General features: G+C 43.2%; 1 protein-coding gene across 3 annotated transcripts in view; it reads left to right on the top strand.

Annotated features, from left to right (window-relative positions):
- Positions 1-17,855, top strand: part of LOC138580857 (zinc finger protein 514-like) — a 361,413-nt gene that overhangs the window by 31,926 nt on the left and 311,632 nt on the right. For all 3 annotated transcript variants that reach the window (XM_069651738.1, XM_069651739.1, XM_069651740.1), the window contains exon 3: positions 7,436-7,546. In XM_069651738.1, the coding sequence (XP_069507839.1) occupies positions 7,436-7,546 (111 nt within the window). The remainder of the gene's footprint in view (positions 1-7,435; positions 7,547-17,855) is intronic.

The following is a 17,855-nucleotide window of genomic DNA, read 5'->3' on the forward strand; positions in this document are numbered from 1 at the left end:
AACAGAGTGGTCCGGCACCACGTGGGTGCTCAATCGTAGGTCTCTGTAAAATATCCAACTGAAAAGTGAAAGATTTGTAGAGAATTGTGAATCAAAGTGGTCCTGTGATGGGTCAAGCTAAATTCTGCACACAATCGAAAGTCTTCGATGTTGATATAGTAAAGAACATTTGTGGCAAAGTTAATGAAGTTGGTCCGAGCCTGGCAGAGGGAGATCAATTGAAAGCTTTGTGTCAAAGTGGGTCTGAGCCCGGCGGAGGGGAATCTTGAAGCGAAAATCACCCAAGAAGGTTTTGTGTTGAAGTGGCTCTGAGCCTGGCAGAGTGGGTTTGTACGTGTGAAATCCTAAGAAGGTGGGTCTGAGCCCGGCCGAGGGGGACCCGGGGTGAACAGAAAATCACCAGAGAATTTGTACGTATGAAAGCCTGAGGAGAAAGGAACGTGTTGTTTTTCATATTGCATCAGGCCCTCTGGAAAAAGAGACTTTGAATGGCAAAGAGACTTTGGCACAGAAGGCCATGATGTTGAAGTTTTGAACTGCACCCTCGTGCTAGAGAAGCCAGAGACTGTGCTAAGCTCGAGTGTGCTGCCTTGTCCCATGCTGAAAACGCAGGGAAGGGAAGCCAACGGCTTGAATATCCTGACACATCATTTCTAGAACACTTTTCCTTTGCATAACATTGCTTCCCACAGTAGTTGTATTTAGAAGTAAGGATTGGTAATAGGTTTATAAGTATAGGCCTTTTTATTTTGACAAGACACCACTAGGACTGCATTATTATTATTTGATGGTCATAGCTTGCTCCCATCTTTAGATTTAGGATTAGATAGGTGATTTTCCATCCCAGTGAAGTTCAATAAACACCCTTGAACTCTGGTCACTTGCGTCTGTTTTACTGTTTGATACCATGCCTTCTTTACACCCCGCAGCCCCCCACTTTTTTCTGCTATTACATGAACCCTCTCCAGTCATTTAGAGTTAGTTAAAGTCCTTTTGATTTACTTGCCTTGCTCAGCACATCTCTTTTGGCGGCAATGGTCAGCCCATATGGCTACCAGAGCAGGGGGACCCTGTCCCCACTGCAAGAGTTCTTTCTTGATTTACTGTAACACAGAGCAGTGAAGCGCTGCAGGGATATTTTCTATTCCATTTCATATTTACTTTTGTAACATTTGTTACTTTTACAATGTGCCCAAACCAGCAGACATTTCTCTACCAGGTTTTTAGTTTTTACTGCATGCACTTTTACTTTTTACCACATAACGCCATATTCAGTACCATACACTCAAAACCTCTCTGCCATGCATTTTTCACCCTGTGGTTTGGCCACACTTTCCTTGTGGTGCTAAAGACAGATTCTTGCCAGCCACTTAGCCACATTGCATGCTCCCAGGACTGGTGTTGCATGTGCTCCCAAAACTTCAAGCCACGGCCGTTAAGAATTGAAAGGGCCTCTGGGCTCATAGACAGTAGTTGATGATTCTTAAATGTACAGTTTATTTGGCTTGGATCTTGTTGTCATTAGCATTCATACAAAACCCAATGATGTGTGCTTCGAGCATGTGAGGCAGCCAGGACATGTAGATGTTGAATGGGATCAACGAGCAAAAGCATCCCTGTTCTACCTGTTTGGGTGTGGAAGGAGGAGATCGACACACAGGTGACATTCAGTGTTCGAAGTGTACAAAAAGAAATAGTGAAACTATGTTCCCTACTGGTCTGCACCGCTCCCCATTAACCTCATCGCTGCGCCCCCTCCCATGCACAATAAAAATCCCAAAACAGATGTGTCTGCTCTTTAAGGAAACGTCCTGTGCTGTGCACTGAAAGTGCAAGTTCCAACCTCTTCCTACACTTTTATTTTAAAACGAAACCGTTCCGGAACGGTTTCTTTTTAAAACAAAAGGATAGGAACGGTAAAACCTAATTAAAAGAAGTAGAGGAGCACCGCTCCCGCCCACTTCGACCACTGGTGACATTGCTGTGGTTATAGACTTTTAGTTAGGGACAGTTAGGGGTTTTCTCTTTTATTTTGACCTAACACTAAGATGGGTTTTCCTGCCTCAACTAAATACTAAGGATTCAGTCAGAATGTCTGCCTAAAGCAAATAGTCCACCATCCTGTGTCAAAACCTATTTCTGCCCCTTAATCTCTTAACTAACTGAGGACAAATGAGAGGATCTTCTTAGTCTAGAAGAGTGACTTCTTTCTTCTGGACTGAGGCTTTGTGTTCACCGCCTGGTGATGAGACGTGTTCTCCAGATTGCATAAACAAAACAAGTTCTAACAGTTCTCTTAGAGGATTTCTCCATGAATGGCATGCACAGAAAAGAAAGTCTCTTCAAATTACTTATTCTGTTCACAATAACAGGGGGATAGCTCCCTCCCCTCTGGCTCTTCTTGGTCTCACTGTGAAAACTGAACAAGTGATGGGGGAACCTCTCCTGTGCGGAACCTGAGGGCTTCTTAACTTCTTTTCCCCCTGAATCCTCCTCTCAGGTGGCCTGGGAAAGGCCATTGCTTTTGGATCCAGACCCTGGAGAAGGATATCCGAGGGAGGATCACCTGGGTGGAGGGAACTTGGGGAGTGGGGAGAGGACGTGCTTGGGTGAGACATTGGATCCCCCTTCCCTTTTGACAATTGACCCTTTATCCCTAAAGCCTTTGTAGGATATAAAAATGCCTGCCACATTGAGAGAAAGGGAACGAGTGGGAGGGAGAGAATGGGCAGGAAAGAGAAAACCGGCTGGAGAGGGAGAGCAGACTGGATGCAAGCAAGCTGGAGACCCAAGCACTAGGAGCAGTGTGGTGCAGGAGAGAGAGACGCTGGGGCCGTGGTGGACCATGAGCAGGTCTGGAGGTCCTGTTACCCTCCTGAGCGGGTCTGTGCCTCAGAAGCTGTGGAACTTCCACTGACCCCAACTGCTGCCACGTGAAACCAGGAGAGCGGGTGGTGCTCTCGGTGCAAGCTGCGAGGGAGAGGCAGAGTCCGGAGAAGCCCGTCACAAAGGATTCCACGTGGAAAGGAGCTGCCATGTGTGACCGGTGAGTGTAAAGCAAAGACACACTCATACTGGGGTGCTCTGGTAACGCACAACAAAGTCCTTTTTGTATGTCGAACTAACAAAGTAATTGAAAGTACTTTTAGATACCAAAGCAAGCACTTTTAGAATGCCGAGTGTACTGAAACTTATTAAAAGCACTTTTGCATACTGCACAGAGTAAAACGGAAGTTGAATACTCATGAATGAAGTGAAAGCAAAGTATTACATGTGGCAGGTATTACGGAATGTATGTATAGCATGAAAGATATATTGGCAAAATCAAGAGACTGCCAAGAAGGGTATGAAAAGGAAAAATGAAGTAATGGCCCAAAGCTAAGAGGGGCCCAGGAATTGCAGGCTAAGAGGACACCTGTGCTAGCAAGAGCCAGAGGAATACAACAGTATTGTATAACAAAGTGCATAGAAGGGGTATCAGTTGCGTGACCTGTAATGGGTGGACCGTGTGCTCCGACAACTGCCCCTGTATCGAGTGCCCTGCTTGGAAGAAGCCAATGAAAGTTTGCCTAAAGACGCTTGTGGTTTGCAACAGCCTTATATGGGAGTTTTTGAAGTTAAGAAAGAGAACTATTTAAGTGAACAAGTACAAAGTATTGATATTCAAGGATCTGGGAAGTGTCCCAAGAAACTTTTATTTTTGAAAGTTGGAAGAATTGAACTCTTGCGGAAGGGAGCCCTGATATCCTGTGAACTATTTTGAACCTGGGGAAAGTGTTACGCTCACCTGGCTCCCACAGAGGCGTTGATCTGAACTGGACAGCTGCGGTCTCCACCATGTGACACGTAGGGCCGAGATGACGGACTGGACTGGCCCACCTAGCTTCGTTTGCTTGGCCCGTAGGAATATTCTTCTGCAAATGGAGAAAGGGAATTAACCACCCGTGGAGTTGAGTGTAAATCCCCCCACCCCCGCTGTTCTCCCCACGGATCACCTTTGATGTCCCCTCTTATAGTCTCACCTGACGGTTTGAAAAGATGAGCTCTCCATCCTGCATTGAGCACAGGGGCGCGTTGATAACCAGTTGCTTCACTGGCTTGAAGGAATTGGTGAGTTCCAGAACAATATTGACTCCGAAAAGTATGTAGTTCGTAAGAGTTCAAATGCCTGACTTTCAGTCTTGTCCGATTCCTTGCTTGATCGTTTGGGAAGGCTCCAGGTCTGCATAAAAAGTGCAAGAGGCATTGGTTCATAAACACGGCAAACCTTTTGGGATCTCCGGCAAAGCGTTCGGGTGGAGCTAATGGAATATTTCCTGGTAGGTTTATTTGCACAGGGTTACCCGATAACACAGGAGCTGGATTTCCCCCGGAACCAGGTAGGGGTGCTTGTCCAGCCTGGCTTTGCAATAGTTGCCTAGCAAGGTCATCAGTTCGCTCCTTTGACAAAATCAGTTCTCTCCTAAGAGCATTGGTTTCTTGACGGGCGGAATGCACTTCAGCCCTCAATTCCCCTAGTAATTGGGCCAATTGGTCAGTCTCTGAGGTATCCATAATGCCCGGGTGGGAATTTGTGGGTAGGCTTCGTGTTCTGTTACGCTCACCTGGCTCCCACAGAGGCGTCGATCTGAACTGGACAGCTGCGGTCTCCACCAATGTGACGCGTAGGGCCGAGATGACGGACTGGACTGGCCCACCTAGTTGCTTCACTGGCTCGAAAGAATTGGTGAGTTCCAGAACAATATTGACTCCGAAAAGTATGTCGTTCGTAAGAGTTGAAATGCCTGACTTTCACTCTTGTCCGATTCCTTGCAGATTGCAGCTTGACCCTAGTGAAGAGTTCCTCGTGGCAACCGGTAATATTCTAGTAAATATTTGTATTTCCAACACAGTTCGATAAATAATGTCAATATGTAACCTGTTGCTTTCTCCCTTATTCAGGCACTGAGAGAAAGTATGAAGTCTCGGGGAATAATACCTCCGGCGGTAAAATCAGGTAAGTTTAATGTGGTGAGGAGGGTTCCCCTTGATAGTTTCTTCGTTTCACCTTGCTGACCTTTTGTTTCTCCTTAGGGGCCGGGGTTCGGCGAAGATGCAGTGGAAGCTGCGCTGACTCGTGAAGAGGAATAGTAGCCCCGGTGATAAAATCAGGTAAGTCTATGGGGGGGTTACTAATATTCCTCTGTGTATTCCCTTGGCTCACCTTGCTGTTCTGGTCTACTTCTTAGGCGCCCGAATGCAGCGTGAACATGTAGGAGGATGCGGTGGAATGTGAAGATGCTGCGAAGGCCGGTGAGTTCAGCACGGCGTTGCAGCAGGCGAGGCAACGCGCATAAAATAACTTCTTTCTTCCAGCTCGAAGGCGCAATGGATCTGGAATTCAGGTAAGAATCAAAGGTATTGCTCTTGTTCTAACCTTTTCTCCTTCTTTCTCCCTTTTTCTAGGAGCTCCAAACTCGAGGCGGGCGTGGCAGAAGACTGGATGCAGACTTGCAGGCATGGTGAGCGTTACGCTGCTGGATGCAGAATAACACGAAGCGTGTGCTGATCTTCAGGCGTGGTTTAAATAGCCTCCAAAGTAGTCCCAGGTAAGTATTCCTCCCCAGCCCCGCCCGAGTAAAAAAATAGTCCCTAGGTAAAATAGTCCCTTCCAAACCTCATTTGGCTTGGAGCTCTTGCAGCATGGTCTGCATCAGGTAAGCTTGCAGCATGGTCTGCATCAGGTAAGTTCTACTCTATGAGCCTGGCGCCTATGGCGCCAGGACTGACTCTCCATATGAGCCTGGTGCCATAGGTGCCAGGACCGCACCCAAACAGCCCCTAGCAGGGGTTTTTGGGCTTGCCCATAATAACTTGATGCCTGCTTCCAGGGTTGCTGGACCTGGTCTGGGTCCCCGGGGGTAGGCATCATGACAGAAAGTGATCCTGAGCAGAAAGCCGGAAGAGGCTCTGAACATTCCTTTGTGCACTATCATTTTGATGCTAACATCCCTACACATTGTAAACTGTTAGTTGTGAGGGCAAGGATAGGGTTTGGACACAGGCAGACCTTTGATTTGGACTTCCTGACACCTACTATCCTTAGTTTTCTTTAGGTAGAGAAATCCTACCTTGGCATAGGACAAGTTAGGCCTTATTCCATCCTGGATTTTAAGTTAAATCAAACTTTTGAAACATATTTGTTGTCTCTGTCTATGATGCCTTCACACTCCCTTCCCTGGTCTTTTCTTAGACTTTGTAGATAGTTCAACAAGTGGTGGTAGAATCTATCCCTTCCCCTGATCTTGCTCCGATCTTTTTAGGATGCCAGAGGAAATGACTCCTTTACCTCTGGCTCCTTTGCAGCTTCTAGGGGGGATGACTCCCTTCCCCCGGTTGGTTTCCAGAATATCTGATATTTGTAAGGTAGACCTGGTTCACTATCATGTCAGGTACTATGATTGTTCATAATTTGGCTTCTTTAGTTAGTATAGCAGACCTGGTTCACTTACCTGTCAGGCACTGGTATTGTTTATATAGTGGTTGTAATAATCTACCTGTATGTGGGGTTCCCAGACCCTTGATCCATCTGTAATTATTTCTTCATACTCTGTCTTGTACTCAGGGTTCCAGGCCCCTACTTCATATGCAATTGTTCCTTTAAAGTCTCTCTCACAGGCTTTTTTCCCAGCCTTAAACTTCTTCCAGCTTACTGATTGTCCATATTGACTAGACTGCTGGAGTTGGTTCAGCGGCGCACTCTCCATTACTCTGTGCGTCTTCTTCATCCCAGTGCTGGTGTTATCAATCTCAACTGGGTTGCTTGGAATCTTCTTTGTCTCAGTACTTTTGCAGGATTCATACAGGGAGTTCCTATTCTTCCTCGTCTCAGTACTTTAGAAGATGTTTGGATGCTCTACCTTACATAGATGAAAGTGTGTGGAATCGTTAGCCTGCGTAGGGTAGGGAGATGAGGGAGGGGATGGGGTATTCTGGGTCTACCGCGTTCTTCCCTGATAATCACCCCCCAGTCCTACAGGAACCTTCCCATGAGATCCACCCACTGAGTACCACCCCCATGGGGACTATCTGGTAGCGGCCTTGCCTGCCTGGGCTCATGGCAAGGGGCTCCTCCTAGGGAAGCAGGGACGATAACCTGGGATTCGTCACATACCCCACAGATGGTGATGGTGATATTGGAAAGTTTGGGTACCAGCTTGACATGGTGGGTGCTATTTCTCAGTCTATTGCTGTATTAAGGTCTTAGTGTTTTTGTGTCTGTCGGTCTTCAGCTATAATTTATGTCCTGTGTTTTCTAAATAATTGTTAGTTCAGTTACTTCTTGCACAAACGTTTCAGCCAAAGTTAATTTCTGTATCACTTATGTGCCATGAACCTCCCTGTATTCCTTCAGACATTTAGAGGAATTGCTAACATACATTTCCTTCTAATGCAGGTCCTCTCATTACCACAACACTCTTCACATTAAGAGAAAAAGAAAAGCAAGAGCTGTACAAATTGGACACACAGGACTCTAAGAAAGGGCACCATACTTGTAAATCCCCAGGTAAGTGACAAGTGCACTAAATGACCCATGACGACATTAGTTCTTTGGTTTATCCTTGTAACATCCACCAAAAACCTACATCCATTCACATTGGCACATAATGTCACTCACAGACAAACCCATGCATAGACAAATCACACACAAGCATCTGTGCACCAAATTCTGCTGTAGGGTGAGATATCCTAACTGCGCTGAGCAATGAAAAGTGTAAGGTCCCTTAATCCCTTGAAGCCACTTCCACGATTTCTTTCACCTGCGCACTCATCAACTACATCTTCGCTACAAAACATGAAGAGCACCATGTGGATGGTTTGAGTGCAGGTAAACACCAAACGGAAGATGTAGATGACACTTTGAAATGGTTTACACCAGGGAGAGACATAGTTGATCATTAAGAGTTAATAGCTCCCAGAGATGTGAAAAATAACAGAACACGCAACCGACCATGAGTAAGCAAAACACCCAGAAGAGAAAGAAGGACATAATCAACATTAAGAGAAAGAGCAAGGGAGACTAAATAAATGTGCATGACTAAGAAAGCGATAGACTTCCATCAAAGATGGAATTGTAAAGTCTTTTTAAAGAGAGAGTATGTCAGGAGATAACCAAGTGACAAAGAATTTAGTAGACAGCCAGGAAAGAAAGCCCAGCCTGAGACCTCCAAAGAGTGTGTAATGTGTCAAGGGCATGGACAAAGACCTTGTTGTGGGCACAGTGTCCAATGGGCACTTTGTTTGTTTTTTAGGTGCCTGGGGAATGGGCAGAGGCCAATCTCTGGCCAGTGTCCACCGATCAAAGGGGGGCGCTCTCCGACAGGTGGCATATGCCCTCAACAATTCAGCTGCAGGTCTGTGGGACATCAGGGGAATCCCAGTGGGTCATCATATTGGTTTGCAGGCTACATCTGGCTCTGTTTGAGATTCCGCTCTGCGGATCATAGTAAAAGCCATAGATCCGACCTAGGGTCAAAATGGAAATTTGCCCGCTTTCTGTGGCTTTGCAGAGCCCAAGAAATTTGCTGATGGCCACAGCCAAGGCCCATGCACTTGCTATTGGCCATTTCAGGTGGCTTGGGAAGTCTGTGGTATGGCTTGAAGGCTATGCCCTGGGCAAACTGTCCACTGAACATGACCACAGGTGGAGGATTTGGCCATGCTCCAGGCAAATGGCTATGCCGAGGAGCACTTCTGGTGGCTTTTGAGTGCCTAGAGACTGGCCTAAGGAAAAGTCCCCATAGGCCACGGCAGGAGACCATGGCCATTGCCTACTATTTGGGCAGGGGGGGGCTCAGAGCATGATCACAATCGAAAACATCGGGTGGCTCTGTGGTGCCAGGGGCATGGCTAAAGGCCCTGCCGCTGGTGAAGTGACCACAGGGTAGGGGCACAAGCCGTACACAAGGGGCACAACAGGTGGATTGGGGATTACTGAAGAAAGTGGCCACTGGACATGCTCTGTCTGTATGATGGTATATTTCATTAAAGAAGTGTAAATTAATTGAAAAAACTTTGGGTAAAGGGAATTTATGGTTGCAGCTGGAAACAACAACACCCCAATAGTTTGCCAGTTATGATTTACAAAGCAATTTAAAGCAGCTTACTTACTGCCATCGTAAGGCAACCATGACTCGGCCACCAACATGTGGTTGTCATGTTGCTACATATGCCAATGCAAAGAACATGCATGTAACCACAATTTGTAGACCACATGAGCATTACAAATAGCTAAACAAAAATAGTAGGATCCCAAACTGGCAAGGGTCACTTCAAGTTAATGGTTAGGGCCAACCTAAAAAAAAAGCCCAATTCAACGGTAAAGATTATTTTGAAGACCCGATTTGCCATGTGACACATATGACTACGAAAGACATCATGAGCAGAACATAGCAGTGGCCTGGTTATAGTTGGTCTATGATGGCGATGACAGAGCTATGGTTGCTTTAGAAATCATAATTGGTAAATGTTTGGGTGTAGTTTTGTTGTTTTGCATTGCATCTATGACACCAGTTTAACCAAAGATTTGCAATAAATAGGTTTAATACAGGGTGAATGTAAACATTGGTGCATGCTGCACACCTCCGAAATCAGCCTAAGCCATTCCTGTTAAAATAGTTGTTTACTCATCCTTGTTCATGGTGCCCAAGAGCCGTGAGTCTCCACAGCACAGCGCATTTCACTTCTCAAAATTATAAAATAACAAGACATCTCACCTGGGAATCATATATGCACTTACTCTATCAGAATTGTCCCTTGTATCTAATATAATGGCAACAATTGTTTTGTCTCCACCCCCCTCCTTAATTGTTTGCCCCCCGCCCCCTTCTAGCACTCTGCAATGTCAGGCCTAGTACGATAGTTTCTTGTTTTGTTCCTCTCCCTCCTTTCTCCTACACTCTCCCTCACCACCTGTAAAATTCTGGCTCTACCAGAAATGTCATCAGGTTTAGTACGGTAGATGCCTGTCTGTTTCCCATTACCTTCCTATCTGTGTTTTAGCTCTTGCACTATATGAAATGTTGCCAGGCTGAGTACGATAGTTAATTTCACATTCAATGTGTTCTTGGCCAGTACGAATGTCATTGTATTTTCCCTTGTTCCCTCCCTTGCCTTGAAGCACATTGTGTATAGGCGCTATGTAAATAAACTATCATCATCATATCATTTACAGCACCATATTTCTAACATAAAATGCACCGGCTGCTGAAAAGTGTTAAGTGATTGGGGCTAATAATTTTACATTTCTTTATTTACAAGGATTACAAAGTGTTACAAAAACACGTTATGCTAAGGCTTAGTTGAGTCAACTGATGGTAGGCTGAATAAATCACTGTATAAAGTAAGGTCAAAAAAGTATATATTGGTAAAGAAAAGAGGCAGATCTTCAAATCGATGTTGAAGCATGTCTGGCCAGAATATCTTTTAGACCGTGTCCCAAGGGAAAGTGTTCAGGGATATGTTGAGCCAAAAGTGCAGGTTTTGTGAAGGCATCCATTACACTTACAAAGCAGCTGACCAAAATGAATGCATTGCAGCAATGTTGGTGGTTGTCATTCAAAGTGTAACGGCTGTGCAACGTAATAAGAAATGATGTAAAAGATGAATGGGAAAATGACATAAATAAATTAAAAACACCAAAACCATTAAAATAATACTCACAAGGTTATAAAAAAGAACAGAAATGGTTTACTAATTGAGGCACATGTCAAATGGGAGCCACAGTAGTCTTCTAAACAAAACATTTTAAGAGTGTGGACTAGCCAGAACTTGATGGCGGCTCGATGAGTTGGAAAACAAGGTGGTCGTATAGTTATTTCTATGGCGTGAGACAGCATATAGCCAGATCCGATGTCCAGGGAGCTTGGCCAAACCATAGATGAACCATAAAAAAAAGCAGAAAAACACCACATAAATTGACAGTCGGATAAGTTATACCCAAACAGTTTGCTCAGTGAGCTCTGTTTCATGTGCCTTTGTCTTAAAAATGTGGTGTTCCAATTCAACTGGTTTGCACTCACAGGTACAACACTAGCATTCCAAGCTAATTTTCATTTAGACACAGTATATAAAGCTGCAACATAGAGTTCAATCTGCACTTTCGCTGAACAGTATTATATAGATATACTAATCAGAGTAGACTCGAAAGCAGGTCAAGCTGTACTGTAGCGTTTATTTGCAGCTTTACTAACTACGCCCTCTCCACCTCATCACCCGGAGGCAACAATGCTTGCTACTATATGCACAGCATGTGAATCTAAACAGAGTCATAGGCCTCAGAAAGCATACCTTAATTACTAGTATGTGTCTTTCTTTCTGCAGCCTGTATCTGTTTACACTCACATGTGTCCCCTCTACCTCCCCTCTGTGGTGTCCTGGGAGGATAGCTCAGCGGCAATGTGCTCATCTTGGAAGCAAAACGACACGAAACAACACAGGTTTGATTCTCGGGTTCGCGCTTGGAAACCTCTAGGTATTAAGTGCGTTATAAATAAACTATCATATTGTATCATATCATACAGAAAAATATTCCTGTACATAAATGTGTTTGTGTATATTTATGGTAAACTGGCTATAGTAGGAGTATGTTTGTCGGTTTAGAACAAAAGGGAGTGCTAAAAAGCACTTTTGTACGCAGTGTAATTACACGCCCCAATGGGTGTCATATGGTGTGGTAGTTGTGGCCAGGACGTACAGTTTTTGGTGCATGGTTGAAGGCCATGCACTGGAAAACAAAGTTGTAAGCACTGCAGCTGTACACCACTATGGATTTTATATACTGCATACGCATACATAGAAAATCTATGGCCTCACACGCATGTTTGTAGCCTGTGGCCACAACTACTGCAGCATATCACAGGTATAGGTACAATCGTACTATGAAACATTATTCAGGTGGTTGTGGGGAGGGCCTAGCGTTTTGGGTGCATGGCCGAAGGCCATGCTCCCAAACCCAACTTTATACGTAGTGAAGTTAGAAGCCACAATGGGTGCGATATGCTGTGGTGGTTCTTCCCAGGACCCAGAGTCTTGGGTGCATGGAAGTCATAAGCAGTAAGGTTATAAGTAAACATGGGTGTGGTGTGGTGCGGTAATTGTGTGCACGTCATAGCGTCTTGGGTGCATGGCTGCAGACTATGCACCCAAGAGTAAACTTATCAGTAGTCAAATTACAAGCACCATGGTTTTGATATGCAGCGATGATTGCGGGTAGGACCTATCGTCTTGTTTGCTTGGCTGTAAGGTGTAGGTGGTAGGTTATACAACGAAGATGCTAGGGCCAGCCTACAGCCACTGCAGCATATAAGTGCCATAGATTAGACGTGTAGATTTGCATATGTATGAGATGACTGTAATTATACTGTTATAATTATTACTGTTTACTTTGTTCAGAATCCATATGTCTTACATTACTTTAGCACTTGGCGGAACGATAGATTTTCAATTTCTGTGATAAAAGAAAAAAACATGTTAGCGTTTGCATTTTAAGAAGACTTATTACACTGTATAATAGACAGTTTAGCTTTTTTTTTTACCCTCATATTTAGTTTACAAACCAGTGTACTGTTCATTTTGCTCAGTTTCTGTGTTTGTTTTTCAAATCATTGGGTCTGGGGAAAAAAAAATCCTTGTCGGATAAAAAAAACCTTTAATTGCTATGCTACACACTATTTCTTTCTTTTCTTTGACTGTTTCCTTCTTCTTTCTGATTAATGTTATCTTTGTTGCCTTGCTGCCGATTCTTAACAACAGTTAGATACCTGTTGGCGTATTCTAACTGTGCATTTGTGGTTACGGATCTGTGATATTCATTTATCTGTGTTGTTGTAATACACTCTTGGGCAGTTAGATACCTGTTGGCGTATTCTAACTGTTTGTAGTCTTTCACTTCATTTTTTGGTAATGATGAAGTACACATTAGTTATACAATTTTGGCTTTAAGAAGATTAAATACGCATTTGTAAGATTAACTGGCAATCTCTGCTTTACAGTATTGGTGCTATCATTACATTCCAACCATCCACATTTCTTTTTAATGTATGCAGTGTAGTGACCTGCATTGGTTGTAGCTCCTGCATGGTAGATTATACCTATTTTTGTAGAGGTTTTCTTTCCAAGTGACACTTGGCCGTGTGTGAATCCACTAAGCTTGCAGTTGTTTTTGGTACCATCTGCATTATAACGTAGAAGCATAAGTATTATGTAGTTACTATGTGTTTGTATCAGAAAGGTGGAGCGATTGTCTGAATTGCACCTAGTACATAATCTGCCATGGTTTGCATTCTGTACAAGTTGCTGAAATGGAATGGATTCACAATTCATACATACACAATGGATACATACACAAATCGCTCATTTGGGATTTGTTCCTGTATCACATTGCTACAGAGAGTGCATGTATGTTTCCACATGTATGAAATCTGGAAGATTTAATTTATAGGTATGCTTTTGTTTTCAAGTACTTGTAGTAAGTACATTAGAAATTCTTGTGGATCTTCTTGTGTGTTTATAGTGAATCTCACCATTCCAGCACAGTAGTCCAGTTCTTGTCTTATTCCGTGAACACTGTACGTGTTGTCAGGGTTGTTTGTTGCGTTTCTATGCAGGACTAACATTTGCATACACAATTGGTCTCTACTGCGTAAGTAAATATTGTTAACAATTGGTGGCAATTGAAATAGAATATTCATTGCTACTTTTGTATAGCAACTTACACCAGTTTCATTTGAAAATTTGAATGGACCAGCTAGTTCTGTATCTGAGTGCACTTTTCGGCCTTTCTGTTCCTCATCTGAAGAAGTTCCTGGTTTACTTTCCCTAATAGGTTCTTCTTTGCTTGTGGTAATGGATGAAGCTTTAGCTTCTTTTGTTTTCTGTGAAAGATTTGCTGTCAGATTCTGTTAAAGTTTTTGTTTGATTTAGTTTTCTTTTACCACGTTTTACTTTTTCTGGAACAGGATATTGTTTCAGATGTGGGGTGTACATTCAACGCAGTCTATTGTATTCTAAAATGCAAGGAATATCAGCGTTCACTTTACTTGCTTCAAAGTTCATTAGAAATAGGCCGTCAAGTGTACGTAAGCGTGATAGCGCTACGTAGCTCATGCCTTCTTTAAAGACTCTGTTTCCTATATCTATCAATGCTTTGTCTAGGGTCAGACCTTGGGATTTATGAATGGTGACTGCATATGCAAGAGTTGGAGAAAATTGTTCTCTATGTACATACATGTCTTTGAAGAGAAGGAATCGAGCAGTTGAGCGCCCTATCCTTTTCACTTCTGAAAGTTTGTCAAAGCGAATATTGACAAACTGTTGTTGTCACGTGGGTATGATTGAAAGCCAACAACTGTACCCAGTGCCCCATTAACTAGCCCTTGCTCCACGTCAAGGTTACGTTTAAGCATTACTCTACAATTTAAGGATAATTTTAATATTTTTTCCAACCCAGCTGAGTGGGAGATTGATTTTTCTAAGCTATTTAGTCTTGTTGTAGCTTGCTCACACATGAGTAGTGTCATACCATGTACGTCTAATTTGTCTGTGGCGCTAATTTCTATAATTTGTTGCATTTCTTTATTTAACATTGTTTCATTGAATTTGAAACAGCTTGCAAGAGTTGGCATTAAGGCCATACAATTGACATTTTTGTGCGCTAATTGTTCCATAACACCAGTAGCAAATGCATTATCGCCATAAAGTGCATGAATGTGCCGGTTTTTCAATATTGCCTGTGCTTCTTGCGATAGTACACCAACTCTAATACTTTTTAAGATTTTGTCATAAGTGAGATCTGAAGATTGCCGCATGTTTTCTGTTAATTCTCTGTATTGGAAATGTTGCCAAAGGTTGACATTTCCTATGCTTCCCACAGTTTTACTGCAAAGTTTGTGTCCTAAGGTTTTAAAAATAGGTTCACCTTTCACTGGTGTCAATTGTAGAAGATCTTTGAAAACGATAATGTGTTTTCCTGCAAAGAGTTCTTTGTAGTTTGTTTTAAGTACTTCTTGCAATCTGAGGTGAATCAAGGCCAACATTAGGTTGGAGACCATACTCGCTTCATCCATTAGTAGCATTTTTATTTGTTTTAATACTCTGCGTAGTTCCATTGCAGCTTCTGCAGAAAGTTTGTTAGTCTAATTTGTTTTGGTGCTCTTCTGGAAGGAGTAGTAATCGGTGTAAAGTGACACCGCCTATGTTATAGGCAGCTAAACCTGTGGGGGCAGTTACAACAGCTGACAGTTTGTTGTTTGTCAATTGTTGGAAGGAACTTGCTGATGATTTTGATTAAGAATGTTTTTCCTGACCCAGCTTCACCACTGACGTACAGCAGTATGGGTTTGTCATTTTGGCAGGTATATTCTTAATTTTCGTGTTGCACACCATGTACAATTTGTTTTGTTACGTCTTCAAAAATGGTGCGCTGATCTTTATTAAGTTTTGCTTGTTGTACAGTTAGGTCTTCGATATCTTCTTGATAGTGACACATGGTGTTTTCCACTTCTGTCATAGCTAATTCTGCCTCACTTGCTATTCGTGGCTGTCCTAGTGGTTCTTGGCTTCCTGTTACAGAAGGTTGACTACTGTCGGAAGAGTCCTTATCTAGTTGGGCCTGAAGTTCTTCTTTGTGTTGCTGCTCATTGTGTAACATTGCTTTGTACTGTGTAAAGTTCTCATCGATGATGGCACTTTCATTTGATTTGAAAGCATCTTCATAGCAGTCATAGTTATCTAGTATCTCTTCCTCTTTTCTCCACGGTTTAAAAAGTTGTAGCAGAGACATGTAATATAGTTCTTTTTGTTGAGGAGTTTTTAATGACAATTTAACATGATAAATTAAGCTTTGTTTGGTAAGTTTCACTAAGCTGTCTTCACAATCGGTTACTCCATATCTACCTTTCCTTTCATCGGGTTTTACACTATTTTTGTATGCAGAGTTTTGAGCTATGTGGTATAGACACATGCTTTCCAAAGTGCTACTCCTGTTCGGATAGTGTGTGTCCAGTAAATTGTTTTTTAAAATGTCTTGGCTGTTGGGATCATTTCTGGCAATTGTTTCTATGTCCTCATATGATTTCAGAACCCTTTTTCTAGCCTTCGCAGGACCAAGACTTAGGGCCTCATTACGAGTCCGGCGTTAACTGAGGCGGTAAAACCGCCTGATTAACGCCAGACTCGTATTACCATTCCGCCTCCGTGATTCCCGGAATTACTGGGGCATTACAACCCCGGTTTTCCGGGAATCGCGGAGGCGGAATGGTGTAAATCCCCATTCCCATTGAGTCCTATGGGACTCGATGGAAATGGGGATCATGGAAACACTGGCAGCATCTCGTAATGCTGCCGGTGTTTCCTCGTCCGCCTGCATGCGGGAGGTGTTAAACCCGCCAGGTCAGACCTGGCGGGAACATCACCTCCCGCCTGCAGGGGTCGGACTCAGGCGGTCCGGAAACAACGGTGGCGGCGGGTTTACCGCCACCGTTATTTCCGGACCGCCTGGGTCGGAATGAGGCCCTTAGCCATACTATGTTGTCTGATTTTCCATACAAAGCAGTACCGGTTAAACGATCTGCTGCTTCATAGGTGCCACATTCTCTGAGAGAGCATTTTTATGCCCAGGCTGTACAATTTCTGCGATAGTGTTTTGTCTGATGCTAGGTCATCCCAGAGGTCTTGAAGCTCTGTTTTTTCTGCTTTTGTTAAGTAGGCTGTAACATATCGTGCAACAGCAGTAGAATTGTTTGCAATGTACTGCACATCTATATTTGCATTCCATTAGAGGGCAATGATTGCATTGTAATCATTGATATATTTTGATTCTTCTGTTCTTTTTATGTAATACGTGTTCTTAGGTGATTTACCTTTAACACTATGTCGAACTGAAGACATGAAGTTATTCACTTCACCTGTTTCTGTAACTGGTCTAGGGAAACCAAAGCGGCATTTGGTGTTGTATTTACCTTTGTTTTTGTATTTGCGACGACAATATTTGACACATTTGTGTCTTTAAAATTGTAAAATCTGCCCATGCAGGTTACTATGTGTCCGTTGTGACGAGATTTCACAAGTGACATATTTTTGGATGAACTGCAAAACAGTGGCATCACTGTCGTGGCCAAATTTAGGTACACCTTTGATCCATAAAAGTATGTGAATGTGCGGTGCTCCTCTCGCTTGATCTTCTTTTCTCCAAAAGAAGTGTTGCACTTCTGCGAGTGGAGGAACAGTTTTATTGCAAATAAAGTGTAGCACAGCAATGAAACGATGATGGAAATATCTTGACACATTAACTGGATCTAGAGAGCAAAGTTCTCCAGGTGTTAACAAATCTATGTTGGTTTTGTTGTTGTTTGTTATGCATAGGAACTCGTGTAAATCTTGCCATGCATATTCTGCACAACTTAGTGTCACAAACCAAGTCGGTGGTCCAAGGTTTCTGATCATACAAGGTAAGTCTCTGTGCCGTCGGAACCAGTACTCTTTTGTACCACGCATGTTTGCAAACAAATTTGTTATACTTGATTGTAAAACCTCATCTTTTTCCTGTACTCTTTCTATTAATTGCATAGCTGACATATTTTGAAAGTGGGTTCCTGATTTCAAAATGTGTGCAACTCCGTAACATAGTGTTGCTAGTTCACTTTCAAAGAGTAGGTGGAATATGTACTCCACATTTTGTCTAAATCTGGGATCTTGCGAATACATTTGTAATGAGCGGTATTCTGATGCCGTAATGTGATTGGGTCTATCATCGTATCTTCCACCTTTGCCAGTAGGAAATAGCAGTGGAAAAGCATGTGCTTCTATACTTTTTTCCC

The sequence above is a fragment of the Ambystoma mexicanum genome, chromosome 3p (genome assembly GCF_040938575.1).
Source record: "Ambystoma mexicanum isolate Mex_15411 chromosome 3p, UKY_AmexF1_1, whole genome shotgun sequence".
Taxonomy (NCBI): Eukaryota; Metazoa; Chordata; class Amphibia; order Caudata; family Ambystomatidae; genus Ambystoma; species Ambystoma mexicanum.